The 24,079-nt window shown below is 49.5% G+C and overlaps 2 protein-coding genes across 4 annotated transcripts in view; both read left to right on the top strand.

The window, feature by feature from the left end:
- The window catches only part of LOC125952308 (kinesin-related protein 8), a 91,094-nt gene extending 70,662 nt beyond the window's left edge, over positions 1-20,432 (top strand). For all 3 annotated transcript variants that reach the window (XM_049681728.1, XM_049681729.1, XM_049681727.1), the window contains exons 3-8: positions 11,656-12,654; positions 12,725-13,016; positions 19,180-19,311; positions 19,388-19,575; positions 19,655-19,841; positions 19,939-20,432. In XM_049681728.1, the coding sequence (XP_049537685.1) occupies positions 11,656-12,654; positions 12,725-13,016; positions 19,180-19,311; positions 19,388-19,575; positions 19,655-19,841; positions 19,939-20,124 (1,984 nt within the window). In that variant the 3' untranslated portion in view covers positions 20,125-20,432. The remainder of the gene's footprint in view (positions 1-11,655; positions 12,655-12,724; positions 13,017-19,179; positions 19,312-19,387; positions 19,576-19,654; positions 19,842-19,938) is intronic.
- A 1,987-nt stretch (positions 20,433-22,419) lies between these two features.
- On the top strand, positions 22,420-23,096 carry LOC125952431 (thioredoxin-like protein 4A). The gene is made up of 2 exons (XM_049681891.1): positions 22,420-22,601; positions 22,666-23,096. The coding sequence occupies exons 1-2, from the start codon at positions 22,524-22,526 to the stop codon at positions 23,014-23,016; spliced, it is 429 nt and encodes a 142-aa protein (XP_049537848.1). The 5' UTR covers positions 22,420-22,523; the 3' UTR covers positions 23,017-23,096.
- Positions 23,097-24,079: the final 983 nt, after the last annotated feature.

The following is a 24,079-nucleotide window of genomic DNA, read 5'->3' as shown; positions in this document are numbered from 1 at the left end:
CCACTCTAGGTTGCGAAGTGTGACCGCTATAGGCGTCGAGGGTCCACTTCTAGCGCTGCGATCACTTTGGTAAACATCTCGGATCTCCAGACTCGATCTTCGGACTCGGTGATGTGGCTATGAAGTACGCGGGGTAGGTGGTGGCCAATGGCTGGTGGCTACGAGTGAGTGGAGTCGCGACGAATGGACATGGACATGGAGCACGAAATTAGGCAATTAGTCAACCTCACGCGGGTGGAGCAACCACCCATGGTCCATGGCCGGCATACTCACACACTCTGGCCGCAATTGTCATCGACTGCTCGTTGACAGGTCAGGCTTATGGGTCCAACTATGGCGACTCAATCCGTTGGCCCTTCTCCTGGCAGCCCCGGTTTGTGGAGCACCATGAAGGGCTCAGGCTCGTTCGCAAGGGGATTAACTTGGGTCACAAAATGCTCACGAGTTTCACGAGGTAGGTGTCACGATGACAGATACTGACAAACTTTACATGCTGCGCGTAAGAAGAAAAAAACCTATTAATTTCGAAAATGGACGCCCGTGGACCTTCGCGAGTGCTGTTTGGTTTCCTAGAATTCCTTTCACTTTCGCACCGACGCGTCTGGTGAGGCGAGAAAGTGTAGTAGAAGCAACTGATGGCTAGCTTCTCTCCTACAGAAGAACGTTTTGACTCGGCAAAAAATCTTTGCGCCAAAATCCTTTTCGCGGTGTCAAACGTTTGGCAAATCGATGGCGATTACGTCACTTGCGTCACTTGATGGCCATGGCAGGTGCTGGTGGACAGGCTCATCAAAAGTTCATCATACAGCCTGCCATCAACCCCATGATTAACGATTCAAAGTCGTCAGAAGCTTGGCTTTTGGCCACTGTCATGTGTTTCGATAAGCACAATCACTGCTCGTCGACGTTCTGCTTCTTTTTTGTTGAAAGATCGAGCGAAGGATGCTTCCCTGTGGCGAGCGACGATCGGTTCGCACGGCGCGCTGTGATAACATGACAATGACCTCACAACGCCACCTGTTGCTGCTGCTACTGCTACATGACATGTAAGGTACAAAGCATCGACTGGGCTGGCTTCCTGGATACTTATAAGGCGTTTAATGGAGTAGTTGATCGTCGCATGGCGTCTCGACATGGCAGTGATTGTGTTTTTTTCTTATGTTTATTACACCGGGTTCAAATCGGTCCTCGGAGTACGGCTTCGTTTAAGGTGTCACGTAATGGCGGAAAACCTTGAACGAACGCGCAAAATCCCTTCAAACGTTAGAAACAGGCCACCGATCATCGCTCATCATACACACACACACAACATCACCATGGACACCAGCTGTCACTAATTGAAAGATGGCTTCTCCGATCTCCGAAGGACACCGAAGGTAACGGCTTCATAACTGCATCGAACGATCGCGCAAATTGCGCAAAGTGATATCGATTTCGGGCATGCGAACGATCAGCGATCGAGCGGCGCGCGAATGGTGATGCTGCTGTCCACCCCCTTCCCGGTCCTCTGGCGTTCTCACGCAATCGGAACATTCACTTTCCGAACCGATCGTGCGTATCGGGATTTGGTTTTTGCCTTTGCTCCCTTCTATCGTTTATTATTTTTTTTCGCAAACACTAATTAGTAGAAGTCATCTTCATCGCCATCACCGCACCATGAAGACGGTTTTTGTGTTTGCCTGTTTGTGTTTTTTCCTCTCCGCGATGTCGAGAGCAGCCGTACGGTTTGACGATCCGATAATCATTTCCTTTTGTCCTGTACGGTAGCCAGACACTGCACGCTGGACGCTTGGACGCTTCGCACCGATTAGTGACGCTTAATGGTGGCTTAGAAATGTTGCTAATTTGCGTGACCCTTCACCACGGTTGCCATGGTCACATTACGGAACCAACCGAGTGATCCAAGCGAGCCTCTTCACTTTTGGGTGCCCCCGTGCCAAGTCAGTGTTTTGGTCCGGATTTCAGGGCCACACACACAACACCCGGCAGCTTCCAAATTCCAATAAAATCATCTTCTCCGTCGGAGGGCGCATTGTACATCGTGTGTGCGCGACGCAGCAGCAGAAATTGCAGACCAACAGAAGACGAAATTGCGAACATGCGTTTGAAGCGTACCACGCGTCACGGTGCCGGTGATTTACGGGAAAAACCTTCAAAACCTTCGTCTTCTTTTTCTTCAAACGCTCAATGTCACACGCCGCGCGAATGTCACACTGCTTTATGCAACATTTAATGGTCTCGTCTCGAGAGTCCTCTTCCCAGTACGATGATGATGATTACGCAAATGGTCGCTCGTTTTTTTCTTTCGTTGGAGCGATAGTTTCCGGTGTGCTGCCGAAATTCTTGCCGAGGATGATGCCGAGGATACCAAAAAAGGGGGCAGCCTCGTACCGGCCAAAACAAACTCCATCATTTCGTAACAGCTCGCACCCCAGAGCGTTCCCGGTTTCCCGTTTGGAGGTGGAGCGGACCTTTCGGTGGCAACTTTCTTTCCTCACGCGCGGCCCTCCCGGGTGTCCGTTTGAGAAATGACCATCTAATTGGACCGATCCGATCCGATCCGATTGGTACACTTAAGGCTGCCGACAAATTGAACGTCACGCGGTGCGGCGCACCTTTCAAAAAGGGCCATCGATGAATTGGTGGCCGCCGGACTGCACTCCGCAAGGGCCAGCAACGTGAATAATTGAGCAACGGGAGCGAAACTGCAAGCCGCACCGCGCCGTGGGCGACGGATTTTCGATGTAAGCTAATAGCTGTAATCCTCATCGACGCCGAGCGGGCCCTAGGGCCAACAGATTGTAGGGCCGATTGATCACACACCGACCAACCAATCGACGGACCAATCCGTAATGGGCTGCGGACAGAGAGTGCCAAACGGTTTCCCCTAATTAGTGGTCCGTAGGGCACGTAATGGAGACCCCGGGGTTGGGGTGTCTATAAAGGATAATAGAATTATATGCATGCAGCAGCAGCAGCAGCTGCTGCTATCGCGTCATAATCATCATCATCGCCATCATCATCATCATCATTATCATCATCATCGTCGTCGTCGGTGGACTGACGGAAGCGGGTTTAATTATTCATTTTTTTCTTCTCTCTCTCATTTACATTTCCGCACTTTCGCGCCAGTCCGATCGCTTTCAGGATCGGGGATCGTACGGATGCTGGCGACCAATTTGCTCCAGAAATGAAATGCGGCCCCAGAGAATGGTTTTGGACACTAAGTAGTCCCGGGTGTCAGGGCATTATGTGCTGTGATGGAGGCTGGGATGCTCCCTCCCCCCCCTCCCCTCCGCCAGTGTCCCCAAAACATTGGCCGCGAGTTCCGATTTGATCCGGTCCCCTTGATAAACACTTCATTTCGGTTTTGATTTATTCATCGTTTCACACCATCGCGAGCGTGTTCCCCCGCATACACCCGGCCCGGGGGCAGGGAAGGGACACAAAAGGCACCACGCAGTTGACCAGATTCCTCAAATCCGGCATCTCTCTTTCCTTCTCTTTGTTACGGAGTGGTGCAGGTTGTGGGAATCGAAGAACCGACCACCACGTGGTAGGTGTAAACGATGATGGCGATCGCACCTTCGCACTGTCAGGTGCGTGTGTGTGTCGATCAGGTGAAAATGGTGCCCGGGCGTGCCTGTGAGGTGCTGGTGCCGGGCGGGCGACTGGACTGGAAAGGAGAAAATTATGCAAAATGCTAGCGCCCCCTCCCCGGCGCGGCATAGCGGGGTTTGAGGTTTCACAGCCCCACCCCCCGTCAGCTCCAATTGATCTTTGGCCTCGGCCTAGCTTCACTGGACCTACCGGACCTACCGCCGGGGAGTGTAACTACTCATACGTATACGCGTCCGGAGTCGTGTGAAATCGTGTGGCACATAAACGGATGGAGCGTGAATGGTCAGTACGCGGTAATGAGTTGCTCCAACAACAACGACGGCCAAGTTACTCCAACTAGTAACTCGGTCAGCGTACCTTTGGCGTATTAGCACGAAAGCAATGATCTCCCTACACACACAAAGAGCTCAAACTGCTTCGTCAAACACGGAGCCCTATGATGGTGCCAGCGAAGGGACACCGAAGGTGACATTTGGTTAAATAATTGCCAAGAGTGTTGTTGCTCAGGCCCAGGATCAGGCAAACGCTTGCCCTTCAAACCATCCGGACCGGAGCGGGCGGGCGTCAATTTGGTCCGCAAAATAGGGGGCCACCACCTTAGGGAAATCACCGACGACGACGACGATCACCGATCACCGTGTAACGTGGTGAGAGAACCAACGCTTGGTGTCCAACATCTGGCATCTGGTGGTAACTGGAGCAAATGGAACACAAAACATGGCCATTGCATTGGCACCTTCCCCCAATAGAAGCACAATTTGCGGTGACTTCCATTGAAACAAACCAATCCAATACTCGTAGCGCGTGATTTGTGATTGATCCGAGAGTCAATAGAAAAGGGAGTCGGTGGCAGTGCCGTACAACTTGCGCCCAAACTTGGCACCGGCCCCGGCCCCGGTATGACCGCATATACAAAGGGAAACAATTGAGCATTTGATTGATCACCCACCCGGCCGGCCCGGCCTGGCCGCCCATAGTGCCCTCCAACATTTGACATTTTCGCGACAGTCCGATGCCGTCCGACGGTGGCCCCCTTTCAAAACTGCCGCTACCTACGCCCCCTCCGGTGGCACTTGCGGAACGGACGCCATTCATTTGTGTTGTGTGATGCGATACCAGTGCACTGTGGGGGCCGGGTAACAACGTACGGTGTCGTGACGGCTTTTTAGGGGGGCGAACGGATGCAAACTAGTGGCGGTGGTCACGCCGGAACAGGAGGCCAACCACCAGGGGCCTGGAACCAGCTGCCAATCATCGGCATGACCACCAGCCAGCCAGCCAGCCAACCAGCCTCCGGGTGGGATCATGGTCCGTAATGACAGGCGTTTGCGTCGTGGCGTCGTCGATTCGTCGCGTGGTAAAGTTTTGTTTGTTTTCCCTTATTGTCCGGCCCCGGAGATCACTTCCCCCGGGTGGCGCAACGACGAGACGTCGGCTTTCGACGATCCATCTCTCTCTCCCTCATTCTACTCGACGAACGAGGGTGGAAGCTCGTGGTACGACAGCAGTGGTAACCTCGTGAAGATGATTTATCATTCTGTTTATTTTGGCCGTCGCAAAAAGACTCCACTGTTGCTTTTTTTCTTCAATCTTTCGGTCACTCTTTTTTTGGACACAATCAACCTCTAGACGCAGGGTCGCTTGTTTGTGGCCCAATTCGCTGCCAACAAGTGACAAGTGAGCCGGTGTGAAGTCCACGGTGCGTCACATACTACATACATACTACCGCGAAAGGGGAGGTTTTTGTTTGTTTAATGGTTCACTATTTATTCGAGACCTTTACTATTGTCTCCCAATTGGTACCCGTCGGTGGTCTGATGTTTTGATATTTATACCCCGGCGAGGCTAGAGGCTGAGGATGCAGATGAGGATGCAGTGGAGGAGATAAAGGCACTATTAAGAACCACCAATGGTGGTAGTGCGCTCTGTATATAGGTTTGTAAGATGAATAGGACTCTTGTTATTTTACTCTTTGTGCAGTTCTACTTGTGACGTCATTGGCAGAGGTCTTGTACAAAGATGCTGTTCAATCTCTTCAAAGCACCAAACACAATCTACGGTACGGTGGTCGATTTGGTCATATGCACAACAATTTAGTTCCCTTTTCCTCGTTGCCAGTTGTATTGACTTCGAATTATGGTGGACCTTTCGGAGCAACTCCCATCAATCCACAGAACCAACCACGGAACCAGCACAACGACGTCGAGCTGTGACCAATTATGAGCTTTTGTGGGAACTCCTTCGTGGCAGCAACAACGCGGTTAGCAGAAGTTGTGAGAAGTATAGTTGGTTTAGCCAGCTTAGCTTAGAGGTAGCTTAGCCCACCGGAGGTCATCCACCATGCGGCCACCTGCGGGATTAATGAAGTGATTATAGCCATTCCACGACGCACGAACGCACCAAACCAAACCCACCAACCTATCCGACATACCGTAGCTCACACGCACCCTCCTCCTCCACCTCTTGACGCAAATTTCTTCCCCCATTTGGACCACAATAGCAGCAGCAACAGCCGCAGCCACAACAGCAACAACAGCAACAACAGTGAGCTGATAGTGCGAAATGCCTGGTCCACGATACGCCTCGCTTACGTCACACAGTACCGGACCAGAGGCCGGTCGATCAGTTGAGCAACGCTGAGCTTTTGGAGTCTCGTGCTTCGGGCGATATTGTACGAGGTGTGAAAGAGCCGCAACGGCCGCTATGCTTATCTTGTGTGGACGTGGACCTAGTGTGGACCTGGACCTGCCTTGGAGCTACCATACTACGAGCGGCCAACGGGCGGTGTGCGTGGGATAATTGGGTTAATTGGGGTTGGCTTTAACGTCGGCAATCGTCGTCGTCGGAGTGGTCGATTGTGGTGCGTTGGAAGAGAATAGATCACCTGCAAACTGTAGTATCTGGTTGTAATGGGTATCGGACACGACATCAGGGACATGAGTGCCGATAAGGTTCAAGGCTGCTGCTGCTGCTGCTGATTGATTAACTGCGTAGTCAAGCCGGATAAGTCTGTTGGCAGTGTGGGTTGAAGTTGCTCGATCAAGTGGATTTCCTTTAGAATCTACCAAGTTTTATTCTGATCTTTAAAACCCCCCTTGACCACACTATAAGAATCTTGGGTAAATTTCTGGTGAATGATGGTAAAAGATGGACACACCCCGTAACATTTGTGTTCATTTGCTATCAGCATTCGCCAGAAATAAAAAAAAATCACTAAATTAGTACAAAGGGCAAGAAAAGCACATAAGGTGTAGAATACAAGTTCTTCGTTGCATTTTACTACTTGACCCCGCTAACTTCGACTGCCACTTGACTGTTGAAGCCTCCTCCATTTTCGACTGCGCAATCCTAAGGTGTGCATTAGAAAAAAAGACAAGATTTGATTGAAGACAAGGAAAAAAAACTGAGACAGATATTTGAGTTCTGTAAATTAGACGATAAATTAAACGGTAGCGAACGAAAACATATGTGTGCACGTGTTTTTTGTTATTTCTGTGCTTTTTTTAATGTTGCAATCTTTACTATTTTCGCCATCTCGTTTAGAGTTCGGCTGATAGAGGTTTTTTAAGTAAATTGATAAAATTACCCTCCATATGTAGTTTACAGAATTCAATTATCTGCCATAGTTTTTTCTTATCACCATTCAAATTTTGTCTCTTTTCGTCAATGCAAACGTTCTACTTGATCTCTTGGTTGGAGGCATTTTTTCTGATTATGAAATAAGTTAATAAAAATCAAACCACTTTTTTCATCATAAGTAGTTCTTGATATACTAAACGTAGTTTTTGTTCTACCACAATAATTGCAAAAACTTTAACCACTTGACAAATATCCGTTGGAAGACAAAATCGCGAATCAACCAATCCACCCTTGGTTTGCACAAACCAAGCGTTCTTTGGTCTGATGGGTTTAGAAAATGAAAGTACCGCTGTAGGCAATGATGATCAAATTAGGTAAGAATATCGAATTCATCGAAGTATGCATTGGACCTGAAAGGTTTTCATCCAATGTTTTGAAATAATATCAAATCAAGTACCTGTGAAGTGGAAAGCCAGTGCAAAAAGGAGTTTCAATTTGCCATAAAAAGATAGAATTTTCCCAAAATTTGCCGCAGAGCAAGACGAATTCATAGCGCCAAGAATGTAGAATGAGAAAGTTATGGGCGTTCGAAAGTACGGAACTTTCATTTATGTGTATAGAAGATGATTTGGAAGAACAATCATCAATCTTTGATATGAAAAGAGCCCTGGAAAACTCGAAGCATGGGCCAACAGAAATCCAAGAACCTTCGCCAAAGTTGTCAACCGATGCTGTACCTTGCTATTGTAGCCCTCCCCCAAAAAGGGCCACTCAGACTTTCGAGAAACCTACTGCCCTAGTAGATCAGGGATAATAGTGTGAGAATCAGACCGTCGGAGCGATCTGAACGATTCGCCTCGCTTGTTAATACACATCCTCCATTCCTTAGAAGCGCCCCGAACGGCGCGGTGCGTTGCGATCTGACGAAGTAGAGCAACACCATCCCCCCACCACCCCGGTAGGGAGTCTTCCTTTCCTTTTATTTTGCCCCGTTCCCTAGACGATCGACATAATTGCGGCTCAGCAGCAGCAGCAGCAGCAGTGCCTATGGTTGATGTGGAAACCAAATCCACATCACGACAACCGCCTTGCCGTGTACGCCGGGCACCGGATTGCGGCACACTCCGCTCTCCGGCTCTCCACCAAACGATCGATCGTTTTGATTGTACCTCACCTCGCCTCCCCCTCGCACTTCACGAATAGAACCGCAGCACCCGGGTCCACCTGATTGGAGATTCGGTTCGGTTCGGTGGCCTCTGGAAAAGGTAGTTCCAGCAGATCGCGCTCCTGAATACTCCCGCTCTGGAGTAAACAGTAGGCCGCCATGCCATGCATTATTCATGTCCCTCCCTCCCCCCCTGTGCTGCCAATGATCGAATTTAAATAATGCTACTCGCGCGCCATGCCAGGTCCTAGTCGCTACCGCCAGCGCCACCGCTGCTGCTCCCGTGGTTGATCGAAATTGCGCACGCGGCACGCGGTGTCCATATATCGGCCACGGCATCTCCATCACGTTGCCAGCCCCCCGGGTGGACCGAACCGGACCGTTTGCCCCGTTTGGCGAAAGAACCTTTCACGCGCTTTTGGGCGCCTTGTGCGGGAGTTTTACTAAGAACCGGGCCCCCGGCTGGTAGCTTGGAGCAATTCGTGACAGCCGTATTGGTGGTAGCCTGCTTGGCTGCTGCTGCTGTCGCATTGTTGCCAGTCCATCAACCTGAGCTTAATGAGACAGACGGTGAGGCAGTTATTCTCACTGAAGAGCGCAGATCAATCCTGCGCACACTGCACATACAGTGACTCAAATAGTGATTGCAATATTTAGACGTCGAAGCATCAACCGAGAGAGAGAGAGAGAGAGAGAGAGAGAGAGACCCTTCGTGGTGCTCCTTGTGATTAGGAATTTCATAACGATCCGTCTGCGGCCGGGCGCGATGATCGTTAGACATCAGGTCGGCTGTCAAGCGTGTGTAATTTGCATTGCAACACCTCGTTTTGGCTCGTCACCAACCGACCGTCACCGCTCCACCAAACGTACGCGCGTACGTCAAACGAAAATTAATTATTTCGCTATTAGCACGGATAGCTCGTCACCGCAGCAGCAGCAGCCGCAACAGCAGCAACATTAACCTTCACTACTCCATGCCATGCCATGCCGTGCCGTGTACGATTTCTAGCGTTTCGTTCCACCCCAAATTGGAGCACTGGAGTGCCGCGGCCAGGACAAACGCTAGACGACGACGAGAGACGAATGTGACAGTACAATTTTCCAAATCGAATTCTATTTACCGCTAGACGTACGCGGCGGCTTCCAACAAAAAGAAAACGGGTCCAACCTGACCGCAGGTGTTGGAAATGGACGCCACCGTGGACGCATTTTACTTGGGGGACTCTGGGCGTTGGAATTCGGTTGACGTTTTAAACGTAGAAGCTTGTCATGCGTCCAACAGGAGTCGCCTTAGCCGCCAAGGGAGTTCTTTGCAATTCCCTGCCCTCCATCCCCTTTAATTCCCACTTCAGTGGCGGTCCGTTTGTCGTTTTGTGCACTGCGTACCATTCGAAAGTCCAGACCGCCGCATGCCGACTGGCGGTACTGCTGTTGGTGCTGCTCCTTTCAGTCCATACATGGCACATTTGCCATTAATTGACAACCGAACCGCAGGCCGTATCCGGGCGGTGGGCGACCGGTCCACGGATCGATAGAACCTCCCTTAAACCGGGTCCACGGGTTCGGCAAACCGTTTAAGCTCTGGGAGTGAAATTTTGCGGCAAATTAAACTCCACCAAAAACAGCCGCCATGTCACGCGCGCAGCGGTTGGGGGAGGAGGTACCGTCCGGTGGCACCGAGAGAGAGAGAGAGATCAATGACATCGTCCCAATGACGGTGCCGGTTGCGGTCGCAATTATTTCGCTCGCATTTTTCGGCGACGAGCTCGACGCGGGAGTTACGCAAAAGCAACGATCACAAAGGGGCCGGACCTGTGCTACTGCTGTGCGCGTGGAGGGTCTTAATTCCGTCTTAATCCGATCCGTTAATCCACCTGAAAACCGACATTCATTTCGAGACTCCCTTCTCCGTCTACCGGCGCTGGCCCGAAAATAAAGCGGACAATTTGGAACAGAGTTAAATTGTTTCAATTCGCAACATGGAGCGTACCCCAAAAACCCAAGCGGCCTGGAATGCTGACCTGCTGCTTCGTACGTACGGAGCAGTGGATCGCCGGGAGACTCAATTAGCTTATTGATGCTGGAATCGTCGTGAAAGGATTCGGTAGCGTCGGTGCTCACGAGCAAACGTCTCGGTCACGTTGAGAGCATAAGGGAAAGCCATGGCCATCCAGCCACTAGAATCGAAGCGAACATGAAACTCCAACGCGCGTTGTCGCAGAACACCGATCACCGGTTTGTCCGATCGCCGATTTCCCAATTACCGGCATGGCATGTTAATGTCTTTACCTAATTAATTGATTAATTAGTTGCACCAAATGCGTATCGCGCAGGTTTCGAATTCGAATTGTTGCACTTTTGCGCTCGACTGCCCGGTGTGGTGGTGCAACGATTGGAAAGGATTGTTGGTTGTTGCACAGAGTGCGACAGACGCCGACGATCGCGCCCTGATCATTTTACCATTCTCGACCATATCGGCGAGAAACCGAAAGCCATCGAACATGGAAAGAGCGTGTGTGCGGTGCTGCCCTGCCCTGATAAACGATATCAGGATCCGAGAGGGAGAGAAAGAAGATTGATTTTCCATAATAGCCCGAGACCACATTGTCGGATCGGTCGCGGTGTGCGATGAAAGTAAAAGAGAGTGCCCGGGAAGGAGATCGAAATGATCGAAAGGATCCGTCCAGTTCAGGGATCCCTGCTGGCAACCTGCAAACGAAGGAAGGATGAAAGTGGTCCTCAGTTCGAACGCCGAACTCCGGCTTGGTCGATCGGCTTTTCAGTTTCCAATTTCTCCTCCTTCGCACCAACTTCGCGCTCCATTCTGTTCGACGTACGATGAGTGGACGGTGGAAGGCCGATTTGTGTTCGATATTTATTTTCGGTGACGGCCACAGCGGGAAGCCCGTCCCGTCCCGTCCCGTCGTTCATGTCAGTGACATGAATAAATCATGTTAATTAAAGTGCGGCCGGCGGCCGGCGCACGTTTGTAATTAAATTATGTTCGGCCGGAACGGAAAAACGTTCACTTTTCTTCACGTTCACTGGAACTTCTGGCGTTGCATCCTTTTTTTCGGCGCTGATAATGGATTTAACAGGTCACGCCAGCCCTGGCCGGCCAGCAAACGGTAGCCGGCGAAAGACGGGACGGGGACGTGGGAATTAAAAATAGAGTAATGGAGGTTACATAAGGCGCCTTACCCTTCGATTATTTGAAATGACCGTTATTAAGTGGCAACTTTACTCACCTCTCGCAATCCGCCTTTGCTTCTCTTCTACTTCTACTACAGGGAGCAGCAGCTACTGAATGTGTTCGAGGTCGTCGTGTCGACGCTCGAGGGTAAGCTGCAGCGGATAGACAACCTCGATAAGGCGGTCGAGCATCTGATGCGCCGGGTCGAGTCGCTCGACAGCAAGGTGGCGGACAACATCGTGAAGACGGACTCGGTCATCTCGAAGCTGCGCACCCTCGACAGCAAGCTGTCGGTGGTGGACGTGGTGGATGCGGGAGCGGACCGCCCGAACGGTGTGCGTATGGCCAAGTCGACCAACACGCTCGACAGCCGGCTGGTATCGTTGGACCAGAAGGTGAGCGACATCGACAGCAAGCTGAACGGACTGAAGAGCCAGATCGACAGCAACTTCCTGCCGGTCGACGATATCAATGCGGAGGCGAGCGAACGGAAGACGGTCAGCATGAACGTGGCCGAGATCACGAAGGCGATGCACTCGGAGGTGATGGGCCACATCACCAAGGAGCTGGGCCAGCTGCGCAGCATCAGCGAAGGTATCGACAAGAAGCTCCAGTTCCACATCAACGTGGTGTCGGAGAATCTGGGCAAGACGCTCAATCTGCTGAACGACGTGCACGATGCCGTCGTCGATCATGGGCTTAACTTTGGTAGCTACAATGCGACCTCCACGCTACCGCCGTACGTGAAGTCGAGCAAGATCGACATTCTGGTGAAGCAGATCCGTCCGATCATGTCGGTGTCGGAGAAGATGGACGAGGTGTGGGATGTGGTGGTCGGTACGAAGAGTTCCGTCGATGATCTGGTGCCCAAGTCGGATGCACTGTTGACGCAAAACCAACGGCAGGAGCGGGCGATCGGTGAGATCCATCACGATCTGAAGACGAAGACGAACCTGATCATCAACAATCTGGATATGGTGGAGAAGCGGCTGAAGAAGCAGGAGGACGATGTGGCGGTGCTAGCGCAACGTCCCGTGCCCGCCGAACTGCTCATGGATCCGACCATCGATCGGTTGGTGGAGTATGATCCCAACAGGTAGGTCATGATGGTGTGTTTGTGTGTGTCGCGATCGCAGGTAACTGACCTGTTGTATGTACCTCCGCAGATACATCGTGGAAGACTTCACGGAAGCCCTGCCCACGACGACCTATCCGACGTCTTCCTCTTCGGCCTCTTCCTCTTCATCGTCCAGCTCGTCGTCGACCAGCACGACCTCCTCGAGCACCAGCACCAGCAGCACGACGCAAAGCAATAGTGTCCACATCGCGTCCGGTACCACCGGAACGGCCAAGAATGTGTCCCGCAAGGGTGGCATCATCTTCCCGAGTGTCAAGAACAAGCCCTCCGTCCTGAACAGCACCTTCGCTAGCGATAGTCTCTTCCTAAAGGACATCAAGGTACGTACGGGAACGAGCAGCGAAGGAAAGTCCGTCGGTTTCACGGTGGAACTGGTTCGCGTTGTGCGTGCGTTCGCGTGCCCTCAACGCTCTGACCAACGCGGAGATCTAATTTATGAGGTGTTGCATAAATTGTTCGAACATACGAACGTAGGTTTGACCGTTTGAATGATGGCAGGTGCACAAGCACGATCGGTGGAGCGGTCAGTTCGGGTTTTGGAAGGTGTTTGTAGTAGGACCGTCGAGTGTATGTGATGCAATCGTTGAGTTGCGCCGGAGTTGGAGAATTGATCGGTTTCGCGTATAATCTAGATACCTCCATGTGTCTAGGGTTTGAATTGTTTATGCTCGACGATTGGTTATGCATTGACTCGATCGAATCGAATGCTGCTTGATGAAATGGTCTTAAATGGGTTAACCACTGGGTTGGGGCCAGAAGGATACTTGATTTTCTTTATGCCATATTCTTTTCTAATTTTTTGTGCACGATTGTATGTTAGTAGCTGCTGTTATCACTCATTTGAATAGGGCTGCATGTTTGCTATGTTTCAAATAGAGCAAAATATCTGAATCAGGAACTGTGAAGACCACCATATTCTTTTTAAGCAAAACGAAGTGTGTGAAGGAAAGTGATTACTTATCTTTATCCAACCCCATAACTGCTCTACGATAATTATTTGCAACACTCTCCTTCATGTTTGTCATCTGAGTAGTTTAACAGCCCTTTTTTGTTGCGAGTTTCTAATTGATTTTGAACTGGTAATGTTAATATAAAATTACAAGTCAACCTAAGTACTATTGTTTTTGTATATTCCCAAAAAACCAACGCACAACAATCATTTATGTGTTTGTGATTGTGTTCATCTTCTTGAAACAGACTTTGGCAATCAGAAATGTGAAGAATAAATCGTAAAATGGAGACAATCAATTTCATATTACTAGCTTGGTTGCATATCAAAAAAATTAGCAAGATTAGAGCAATCAATGCTAACTAATAAAAAAATATGCTAACATGAGTCAATGAGTGAGCCATATTTGGATTACTTTATGAACCTTTATATAGCTCTGTTTGCACCATATTCTTTAATAGATTTCCTATTGGGATAAAATATGCAATCAAGTAGAATTGATCATTTCGAACGCATTCTAATTGGATAACCATTTGAAGTTCATCAAAATTTAATTCAAAACCACGATCGTGAACCGATAACACACAACGAACAAATGATCGTTTGACATTAAGTAATCGTTTCCGTCGATTTGGTTGGTTTTTTTATTTTTTGTTTGGTTTGGTTGATCTTGCAAAGAAGATCCCTGTCACAATCGGATTGCTAATGATGTTACGAAATCAAAATGGCACATTAAGCCGAAGCAAGAATGTACCATCCGGTCGAGGGGTTGAGGATCTCCAACTCCGAAGCCGCAGCTCACATCGAGCCGCCGGCACCGGGGGCAAAAAAAACGGCCAATTAAATACCCTCCGGCGTTAGCGGTCGGTGATGCTTCGATGGCGGCGCCCTGAGGTGATGCCGTATGCTGATCATCCCTTCTGCTTCTCCGGAGAAGGATCACTGGCCTCATCCATCCGGTTTATACTGGGTCCGCAAAAACGTCCGCAAACAGGGTACTCGATCGATCGAGGGATCGAGTGCTACTGCAACGCCACCTGGCAGCTTGGCACCTGGCACCCGGTGATGGAATGACGGAATGAGTTCTTCCCTCGCGCGACAAACGATGATTAATTGGCGTTCGTTATTGAATTAATAGTTTTTTGGCAAACGGTGGACAGCCGCAGCGAACGTCGATGGATGTCGATCGTTGACTCTAACAAGCGACCACCGTGCGCCGCTCACTCGAGGCAAGGATTATGATTGATCAGTAGCCCGGATCGGTTCCAGGATGTTTGCGAAATGTATATGCATTCGCCAAATCTTCCCGACCGCTGCACGGTTCGGGTTTCGCTATTTCATTTCTTGCGCCGCTCGCGAGGGGTCGTGTTTTTTGGTGGCAAGTTAATCCCAGCATCCAGCATCCGTTCCAATAGTCCGAGTCTCGACGTGTGTGCGACTGATGTAACGCACCTTAGCAGCAGGTCGTAGATGGCTTTCACTTTCACACGATTCCCCAAAAACGCAACGCGGTACCCGCAAAGGGGTGGCCGATGTGCCGAGATTTAGGGGCAAACATTTCCGTTTCGCGAATCGTAGAACATCGCCGGAAGTGCTTTACTGTGTGATCACCCCTTAAGGCCTCCGCTCATTGGGTCTCATCTTCGCAGAGATCCCAACGAAATGAAGTCCTCACAATAGCCTCGAGCGAATCCGTCACCAAACTGTCCAGGATTGTGACTGCAATAAAACGGATTCAACAGGCCAGGATAGACAGGTCATGGCTTGGCCATGGCCTCCACCTCCGTCACCTTCCCGGCTTCCCCTTATCCAATTAATGGTGATGTTTGGTGCCGGGCCAATTCGATGTCCATTATTCGATCGGATTCGTTCGAGAGTGAGAAATGCGTTCCGTTACGGTGAACCGGAACGGAACACCCATTATGCTCGGCACCGATAGCATCGCCCGGCTCCCGGGGTCCCGGGTCCCGTGTGAGTGTCCCCCTACCCTTCCGGAGACCTTTCTCCTTCTCGAGCACTCCTCGACACATCGTAACGCCCCAAAAAAGGGTGTTAATAAACATTTCAAATGCCTTATCATGTCGTCGTATCGTTCGTCGGTTGTTCAAACTCCATGTTGCTGCTGCTGCTGCTGCTCCTGGGAGTGCATAGCAGCGAACGTGTGGCTGTGGCACGCGGGTGGCAGTAGTGTGTGGGCGAACGAAAGTGAATGGGTGTCCCCGGGTGGCCGGACGGTGCTAAATGGATTATCGAAGCCGGAGGGCCATAGCCGAAGGTGGAGGAGAACAAGGAGGAGCGAGAGGTTAATTGATGGTGGTGGGAAGTCAATCGGATTGACATTTCGCTAAAATGCGCCGCCTCGCCCCATAATGTGTGTGTGTGGGTCTCGGCCACCGGATCATGATAGCGAGTCGGAATGTCGGGCGTTGGACTTTCTGGACACCCGGGTGATGGCTGTTCAGGTGTGAAATTAGGAAACATTTCAATTCGTTCTCGACCATTACTGGCTCCTGCAGTAGGGGTTGCCATGCTGTCTAATGTTTGCTAATCACCGTTCTTGTGGTCTGCACTTCTTCTGGTGGTCGTGGGAATCCAGGAGCAGACCCTCCAAAGGAGATAGGGACTTCATAATCGTTAGTTTCGTGAGACTAGATGAAACGGTTCCGTAGCAAACGATTGACGTACTAAATGCACACTAACATAAGCATGTTTCTGTACGATCGAAGGGTAAAAGGGATGCTGGAATTCAACTGGACTACATTTACCATTTGCATCATAATTGGTCACTATTGAAGGAACTCTGGACTGGAACTCTTTATTGCGCCGCTTGAAACGCCATTTGTCGTGTGACAAATCACGCGCAACCACCACCGCGCAAAGCATAGTGTTTGTGATCGACCGGAGGTAGGTCACTGAGCACTAAGCCCACCGAAAAGCCCGTTCTTGGTGATCGTGTTCCCAATCCAAGAACGAGCTCGAGCACCAGCCAAAGGTCAACGGAATAATTAACCAAACCGATGCGGGCGGTCGGACGGACGGTCGGTCTGGGCAAGCGAGGCAAGACGTTTGTTTCCTCCGAAGACACTGAACGGACGGAAATGCCAGCTGCCGGGAGGGTTAGAATTTCTAACGCTAATTCCGCGCCATTTCTGGGTTCTTCTCAGCGGTGACCGGTTTGCCCGTTAATGTCCCACTTTGGTCACCCCGGTTCCTCTCCAAAAGCGAACTTTGCCAAATGGTGAATGTTGTTTTGGTTTGTTTTTTTGGTTTTACGTTGTCGGTACGCCCGTTGTCGTCGGTTTTGTTTGCGGTGACTGTCCCCTACCTCCGTAAAAGATGATCCTCTAAATCTTGTTCGCGCGTTATCTTGGATCCGCTCCAACGCGGAATGCGTGTCCCATCGGCAATGGTGGGCCCACTCTAGGTTGACCTTTAACTTTTGCCAAAAACGATGGCCCGCCGGCTGTTGATTCTGCGTCATCTGTTGACCCGTTCTCTACCGTTCTTACAGAGTGCGAGAACCCTATTAAGTGCGTCTCTTGAAACAGTACACAACCGTGTTTGAAGATTCGTAGAGATGGCTTTTTAGAAAATTTAATTTCACCAACTAGGTCCTATGGATGCCATTAGCGGCTTCGTTGCTGCTAAGGGGTCTACATTATTTGCATTTTTATGAGCTATTAGCATCGATCTGCTAAATGATTCTCGAACGCGAAGAAGGGCGAAGAGGAGAATATGGTTTTATGTGTGTTAGGAAACGGGACCTACACTTCACACACAAAACGCTGATAAGGAGATCTCACGCAGACCGTTAATGAAGGCGCCCCATGAGGCTTTATGAGTAGCTTAATAGTGATTATGGTGGAAATGTAATGGCAATTTTTCATGGATTTTGAGCAAAGCGCCCAGATTGTTGGCCAGCTTTTGTCTCTTCAAGATATGATCGTAGTTTCTTTTGTTTTGTTGTTCAATTAAGAACATCGAGATCAGTGTTAAGATATTCAAGTTTGCGAAAGAATACTGAACTATGAGGTTTTCGTCACAAGTCTGTGATAGTCATTGTATTAGCAAAGCTGACAACCTTGGTCGATTGCTTCAATATCGTTTTTACCTCGGTATACATTGCGAATTTTGACTTAATTTCAGCGACCATAAATATTGCATGAAGAGTTGGTATGGGAGAAGAGACTTAGTTTATCCGCATTTGAGAGCAAAGTTATGACACGAATTAATGTAATGCTGCCGTGCTACAACAATTTTCTTTTCATTTACATAGTCTTTGTCCACATTTCATTAGGCCTGTCGCTTATTTGTTTGCAATATTTAAATTTGTTTGAAGAATGTACTTTTCTATTTGTTTGAACTTCTCATAACAAGTTGTAACGACCTGTGAGAGAGATGGTAAAAGAAACATCCATTATCGTTGCAAATAATCGCATAAATTTTCGATTCGAAAGTAACATGCAAAATGCGAAGCTGGACATGAAGTTTGGCATCAGTATCGATGTTCCTGCTTGTGCTAAAAACGCAAATTCGTGCTTTGACTAAGGCTGATGAAGATCATTGAGAGCAGGTTGCATCTTTGGATCCCCTTCCTTTGTGCAATTCCCTTTTCGCTGCGTTTCAACAGCTCCGCAACATTGTCAAAATTAACATTTTAACTAAGTCGTCGTTCGGCGCACAAAACATAATAGTTTACTACCAAGAGCACCAAAACATCGTCGCTACCACAAGAAGGCTGTCGGTGCAATCTGCGATTGTCGGTATTGTGGCCCTCTAAGCAGCACTTAAGCTCCAGTGCCAAGGTCAATACCGATTCGTTCGCTAATTATAAGGAAGAAGCTCCCACCCCGCGAGAGAGCGTACATGACAGCGCGCTAGGCCACTAGTCCGGGGGGACCCTGGCCGGCGGACAGAAGATCGTACAATCAAATCAGTACTTTCAGGCGCACATTGTTCGCTGGTTCGCTGGCGCTGAGGCACCGAGATTGATGGCATCGCCATTTATACGCCATTCGCCGCCATTGCCCCGCATATCACGGGCCCTCGCTAGCCTTGGATTAGCCAAGCACAAAAGCTCAAATCCAAGCATTAGCAATGAAATACGATTCAACGAACCAACTGTGTGAACGCAACGGAACGTTTCGCTCGTCGATGATGATGCTGCCGCAGCCGCCGGGGGCCGGTGCGGTCAGCGAGCGAGAAAAGAGTCCAGCCTCCCTCTAATCTCCGATTGGCATGAGGCATTATGTGATCGTGGTACCGGACCGGACTTTGATTTGAGGCGTTCGGTACCATGCCCCGTGGTTGATTTATTCCTTCTTTTATTTCTCTCCATCAAAACTGGTAAACGATTTATACGCGCGAAAATCGTGATACTCCGGTGCCTTCGGTGCCTTTGGTGCGCCTCACCTTGTGTGTGTGACCTCACCGGTGGGGTGCCTACAACTGATCTACAATTAATTTATCGCACCAAATTACTAATCTTCTATCGTTCTCGTTCTCGTTCTCGTTCTACGTTCTACGTCCTTAAGGGTTACTCGTGCGTCGACCTAATGAACGCTGGCATGCGCCAATCGGGCGTCTACTATCTACAGATCCGCGGTACCACCTACTGGTTCCTGAAGGTGTTCTGCGAACAGGAGATCGCCGACGGTGGCTGGACGGTATGTCTAGGATGCGGACAAGCGTACAATCGTTCGACTCAACATTACTCATCGCCTCGAAATGGACTCCTTGCAGGTCATTCAACGGCGTGACGATTACGGAGATCCGCGTGAGAACTTCAATCGCGACTGGGCGGACTATAAGAACGGTTTCGGCGATCCGGCCAAGGAGTTCTGGCTCGGTAACGAGAACATCTACATGCTAACGAACAACGAAGACTATTCGCTGCGGGTGGAGCTGGAGGATTTCGAAGGCAACAAGAGGTACGCGCTTCGTCGTCGGCGGCAGTGTGGTTCACTCCTTACGACCTCTATTTCTCGGTTTCTCATTTCGCCACTTCAGGTATGCGCAGTATTCGCACTTCAAGATCCATTCGGAGCAGGACTACTACAAGCTGGAAATCGACGGATACGAGGGTAATGCCGGTGACTCACTCAACGATCCCTGGTACGGTTCGAACAACAGTCCCTTCTCCACGTACAACCGAGACAACGATCGAAGCTCACTCAATTGCGCCAGCATGCTGAAGGTTTGTGTCCCCGTCCTTTCTGTGCTCCTGATAGATCCTTCAACTAATAGGGTTCGTTCTCGCCTGTTCTTCTTCTTCTCCTCCTCTCCTCTTCCAGGGCGGCTGGTGGTGGAAGTCATGTGGACGAGGACTGAATGGACTGTATCTGCACGATCCGCAGGATCTGACCGCCCGGCAGGGTATCGTTTGGTTCCGCTGGAGAGGCTGGGATTACACGCTCAAGAAGGCCACGATGATGATCAAACCGAAGGGCCCGCAGCCACAGGTGGCCGGTGCGACGTAATGGTGATGCCGATCGTGACACGAATTGTACAAATTATTACTGTTTGTTTTCACTTGCTCCCATCACACATACAACACACACACACATACACGAACATGAAACATGAATGAAGAGACACATCGACCCCCCCCCCCCCCCTCATTTGCATCACACCACACCAGCCACATACCACGTCGCGTCGTTTACGAATCCTTCAACGCGAATCCTTCGATGGTTAATTATCGGTCCTTATCCGAGCACATTACCCCCTTTTCTTTTCACCTCTTTCTTTTCTCTTATTTCTCTTCTTTCCCTGTTCTTGGTCCTCTCTCTCTTCTCTCTCTCTCTCTCTCTCTCTCTCTCTCTCTCTCTCTCTCTCTCTCTCTCTCTGTCTCTTTATCTTTTCACATTTTCCGTGACGCTGGTTATTTATTGAATTTTGACTGTAAAATGATAGGAAAAATGGCACGATGGCGCACACGAAAAGCGACGGTGTCTGGTAGCATAAAAGAATAGAAAGGACGGAAGGAAGAGTGAAAAAGCTGACGACCTCATCATGGCCCTTTCGGTCCCCCCATCCTGGCGCCCGCCGCATAAAAGGCGGGGACCGATTTGCAAATTTCGAAAATGGCAAACTTTTCTTCTTTCTCTTGTCCTATAAAAGTTTGGTTTTTATATAGAAGAAGATGAAGGAAAGACTCAACCCGTTTATGGTGGAACGATTTCCACACAACAACAACAGCAAAAACAGCAAAAAACAGAAGAAAAAACGCGGTAAAATGTTGTACGAGCACGACTGCAACTTTGACCGGCGCGCGGGGTACCCGGATTGCCGGATGGTTCAGGAGCATAAGTAGTAGGTTCGCGTGTGGCCCGCTTCACCTAATCGGCGCCCCATGTGTGTGTTGAAACATGGTACCCTTTTTGCACCACTTTTCCCGTCACACTTACCGCGACGGTGGCGGTGGCGGCAGCGCTTCATAAATCATCGTAAAATTGAGCGTTATTGATCAATCGGAACCGGCGGCGCGCGCGCGAAAAAGGCGGATTTATGGATGTTAAAGGATATCTTGCGCTCGCGCGATCGGATCGGATCGGTCATGGAAGACATTTTGCACAATCCACTCTGTGGTGTGTGACGTTGCCGATCGGTGTATCGGTGGTTGGGAAATCATCGCCATTAATGAGGGGTCATGATTGCAGAGTAACACCGCATAGCATTCCGGGTGTGTGAGTACCGAGTGTGCACCCATTCTGCCGCCCAGGAGGGTTTGTGGAATGTGTACTGCACGTGGAATGTGTCTGCAGCTGTCCGTGCGCCTGTGAGACGTCGGCCCCTCTCCTGCTTGGCTTGACACAATTTCATGAGATGGTTTATTCCCTTTATGTTCGAATCATGCTTTAAGAGCTAGGAATGGGGGAAACCATTGACTCGCGTAGAATGCTCGGTAGTGGCCACTTGCCACGGAACGGCGGTTGGTTCACCTTCACAGTTTGTTGGTTTAGCTTAATTCGAATACCACATGAGGAACCGGCAGAAGCTTTTGCTCGCGTTCTTTGAACTGTATCATTTCATGTCATCCACATTCACTGCTTTTTGGTCGAAATTCGGAGAAAATGAAGGAAAATCCAAAAATAAAAGCTGCTGCGAACACACTCAACATGGTTCGTGCCAGAGACGGCGGCGGTTAACGAATGCCCGCATACACCATCGGTCACACTATTCACACATACACGAAACATGCAATTGTAAATATCGTTTTAATTTAATAGTTGATAGAATGTTTTATATTGAAATAAATATAAAAATCCGAAAAATAACTTACTTCTCCGTGTTACATTACTGGTGGGCTAAGAGGATTGAAGATATATCACAATGTGCGTTAGAACTCAGGAGAGGTTGCGTATTTTATCTAATTAATTTGGAGTTTTGGAGTAAAAGAACCGACAAAGATACCGATTTTTGAGCTTCATAAATCTTTCGCTACTTTGAAGAGTTCATTCTCGAAAACATCCCTTCCCATACCATATGGCTGTATTTGTTGGCAAATATTCCTCGAAGTACCAGTTATAAAATATGATTTTTCATTATTTGCAGTGCAGGAAACTTTGATAATTCCTTATTTTTCTGGGATTTACAAAAGTAACGGTTTATTCAAACCGAGCTGCTAGTGCTCGATAGAGGGCGTTATTTCCGAAAAGTCTCTTTATTTCGAGCAGTTTTTCGAGCGGCCTGGTTTGTTGTGCTCGAAATAATGGCATTTGCCGTTATTTCGAGCAGCCGCTGCAGCAAAAATCGAGCCGCTGCAGCAAAAATCGAGCCGCGAAATTTTGTAAACAAAATCGTTTTACCAAAAAATTAGTTTCTTAAAATTTCTTAAATTTATTGCTTTAAAAAGTGCATAAAACTCGGCTGCAACATGTCGTATATGTTGGCTCATTTACACAACGGCTGGCAGGTGGACCAGGCCATTCTTTCCGAGGAGGATCGTGTGGTGGTAAGCGCTATTTCCGGAAAATCCGTCGTGCGAGTTCCGGCTAACCCGGATACTTTCTTTGCAGGTAATCCGTTTCGGCCACGATTGGGACCCGACATGCATGAAAATGGACGAGGTGCTGTACAACATCGCGGAGAAGGTGAAGAACTTTGCCGTCATCTATCTGGTCGATATCACGGCGGTTCCGGACTTCAACAAGATGTACGAACTGTACGATCCCTGCACGGTCATGTTCTTCTTCCGGAACAAGCACATCATGATCGATTTGGGCACCGGAAATAACAACAAAATCAACTGGCCACTCGAGGACAAGCAGGAGATGATCGACATCGTGGAAACGGTGTACCGAGGGGCTCGCAAGGGCCGCGGTCTGGTCGTTTCACCGAAGGACTACTCCACCAAATACCGATATTAGGCACCTGGAGTTGCTTCATCCCTTTTTGTATAAAGAGCGTATCTGTCTGGCGATAAATTAATTAAAACATCTATTTTAGTATTTAACTCCCCGTGTGTTTGTCTCTCATTTCCTTATATTTCCCAACGTTCGTAGCAAACACGTTTTGGTCAAAAGCCATTCGATTCAATCGAACGACTTTGTCGCAAAGTATACGTGGCACTGGTTGCCGAAATAAGCGTCCCAAAAACCCTGACACTTTTATTTTTCGGCACCGGAAAGCCATGAAACCTGTCCCCTCCTTCCGCACGAGGCGTGCTGAAAATCATGGCAGCGGCCTTTCGTGCCGAGGATGAATAATTGAGGAGAAAATAATCATCAAGCTTAAGCGGAGACGCTGCTGCTGGCAAGCACGTGGTGTGTAGCAGCACAAGCCGAGCATCCGCTTATTCAATCGCTTCAGCGCTGTTGACGGAGTTCCCTATCAAGCCAGCAAACCGAAAACGACCTCGTTAGGGTCTTGGCTCGTTTCGTTCGTTTCGCTCTTGATTTGTTTGCTCCGCTTTCGGTTGTTGGCGAATAACCTGCCGACAGCCGGGCCAACCGTCGCCGCCGGATTCTGGCTAGTCAGCACATACCGCAGGGTTTCCGTCGTCGCAACATTTAACCGTAGAAGACGTTTCATTTTATGGTTTTTTGCCCTTCAGAGAACCCTACTACTGCGGCCCTGAGTTGCCTTCGCTTTCGCCACATTTAAAGCTCACCAGAACGGACGGGACACGTGATCACATACCGGTTGCATGATGATTGCTACCGGGCCGAGGAGCACACCGGGGGGTGGCTCTGGTACGACATTAGTTAAATAATCATGTCATGGCTTTTGTGCAATTTTCAACATGAATAATGAAAACCGCAGGGCAAAGTCAGGCCGCCGCACAGCCGAACGCAAGGCAGAGTCGAGAGTCAACCAGAACCAACCTCGTGATGCGATACACCACAACCGCACTGCCGGGGTTGGCGCGCAGAGATCGATTTAAAGTTCGCCTCCGTGGTGCCTGGTCCTGGGGAGCCCAAGTTTGCCGTT

Source organism: Anopheles darlingi, chromosome 2 (genome assembly GCF_943734745.1).
Source record: "Anopheles darlingi chromosome 2, idAnoDarlMG_H_01, whole genome shotgun sequence".
Taxonomy (NCBI): Eukaryota; Metazoa; Arthropoda; class Insecta; order Diptera; family Culicidae; genus Anopheles; species Anopheles darlingi.
The sequence above is the reverse complement of the archived record's forward strand: the minus strand, read 5'-3'. Positions and strand labels throughout refer to the sequence as shown.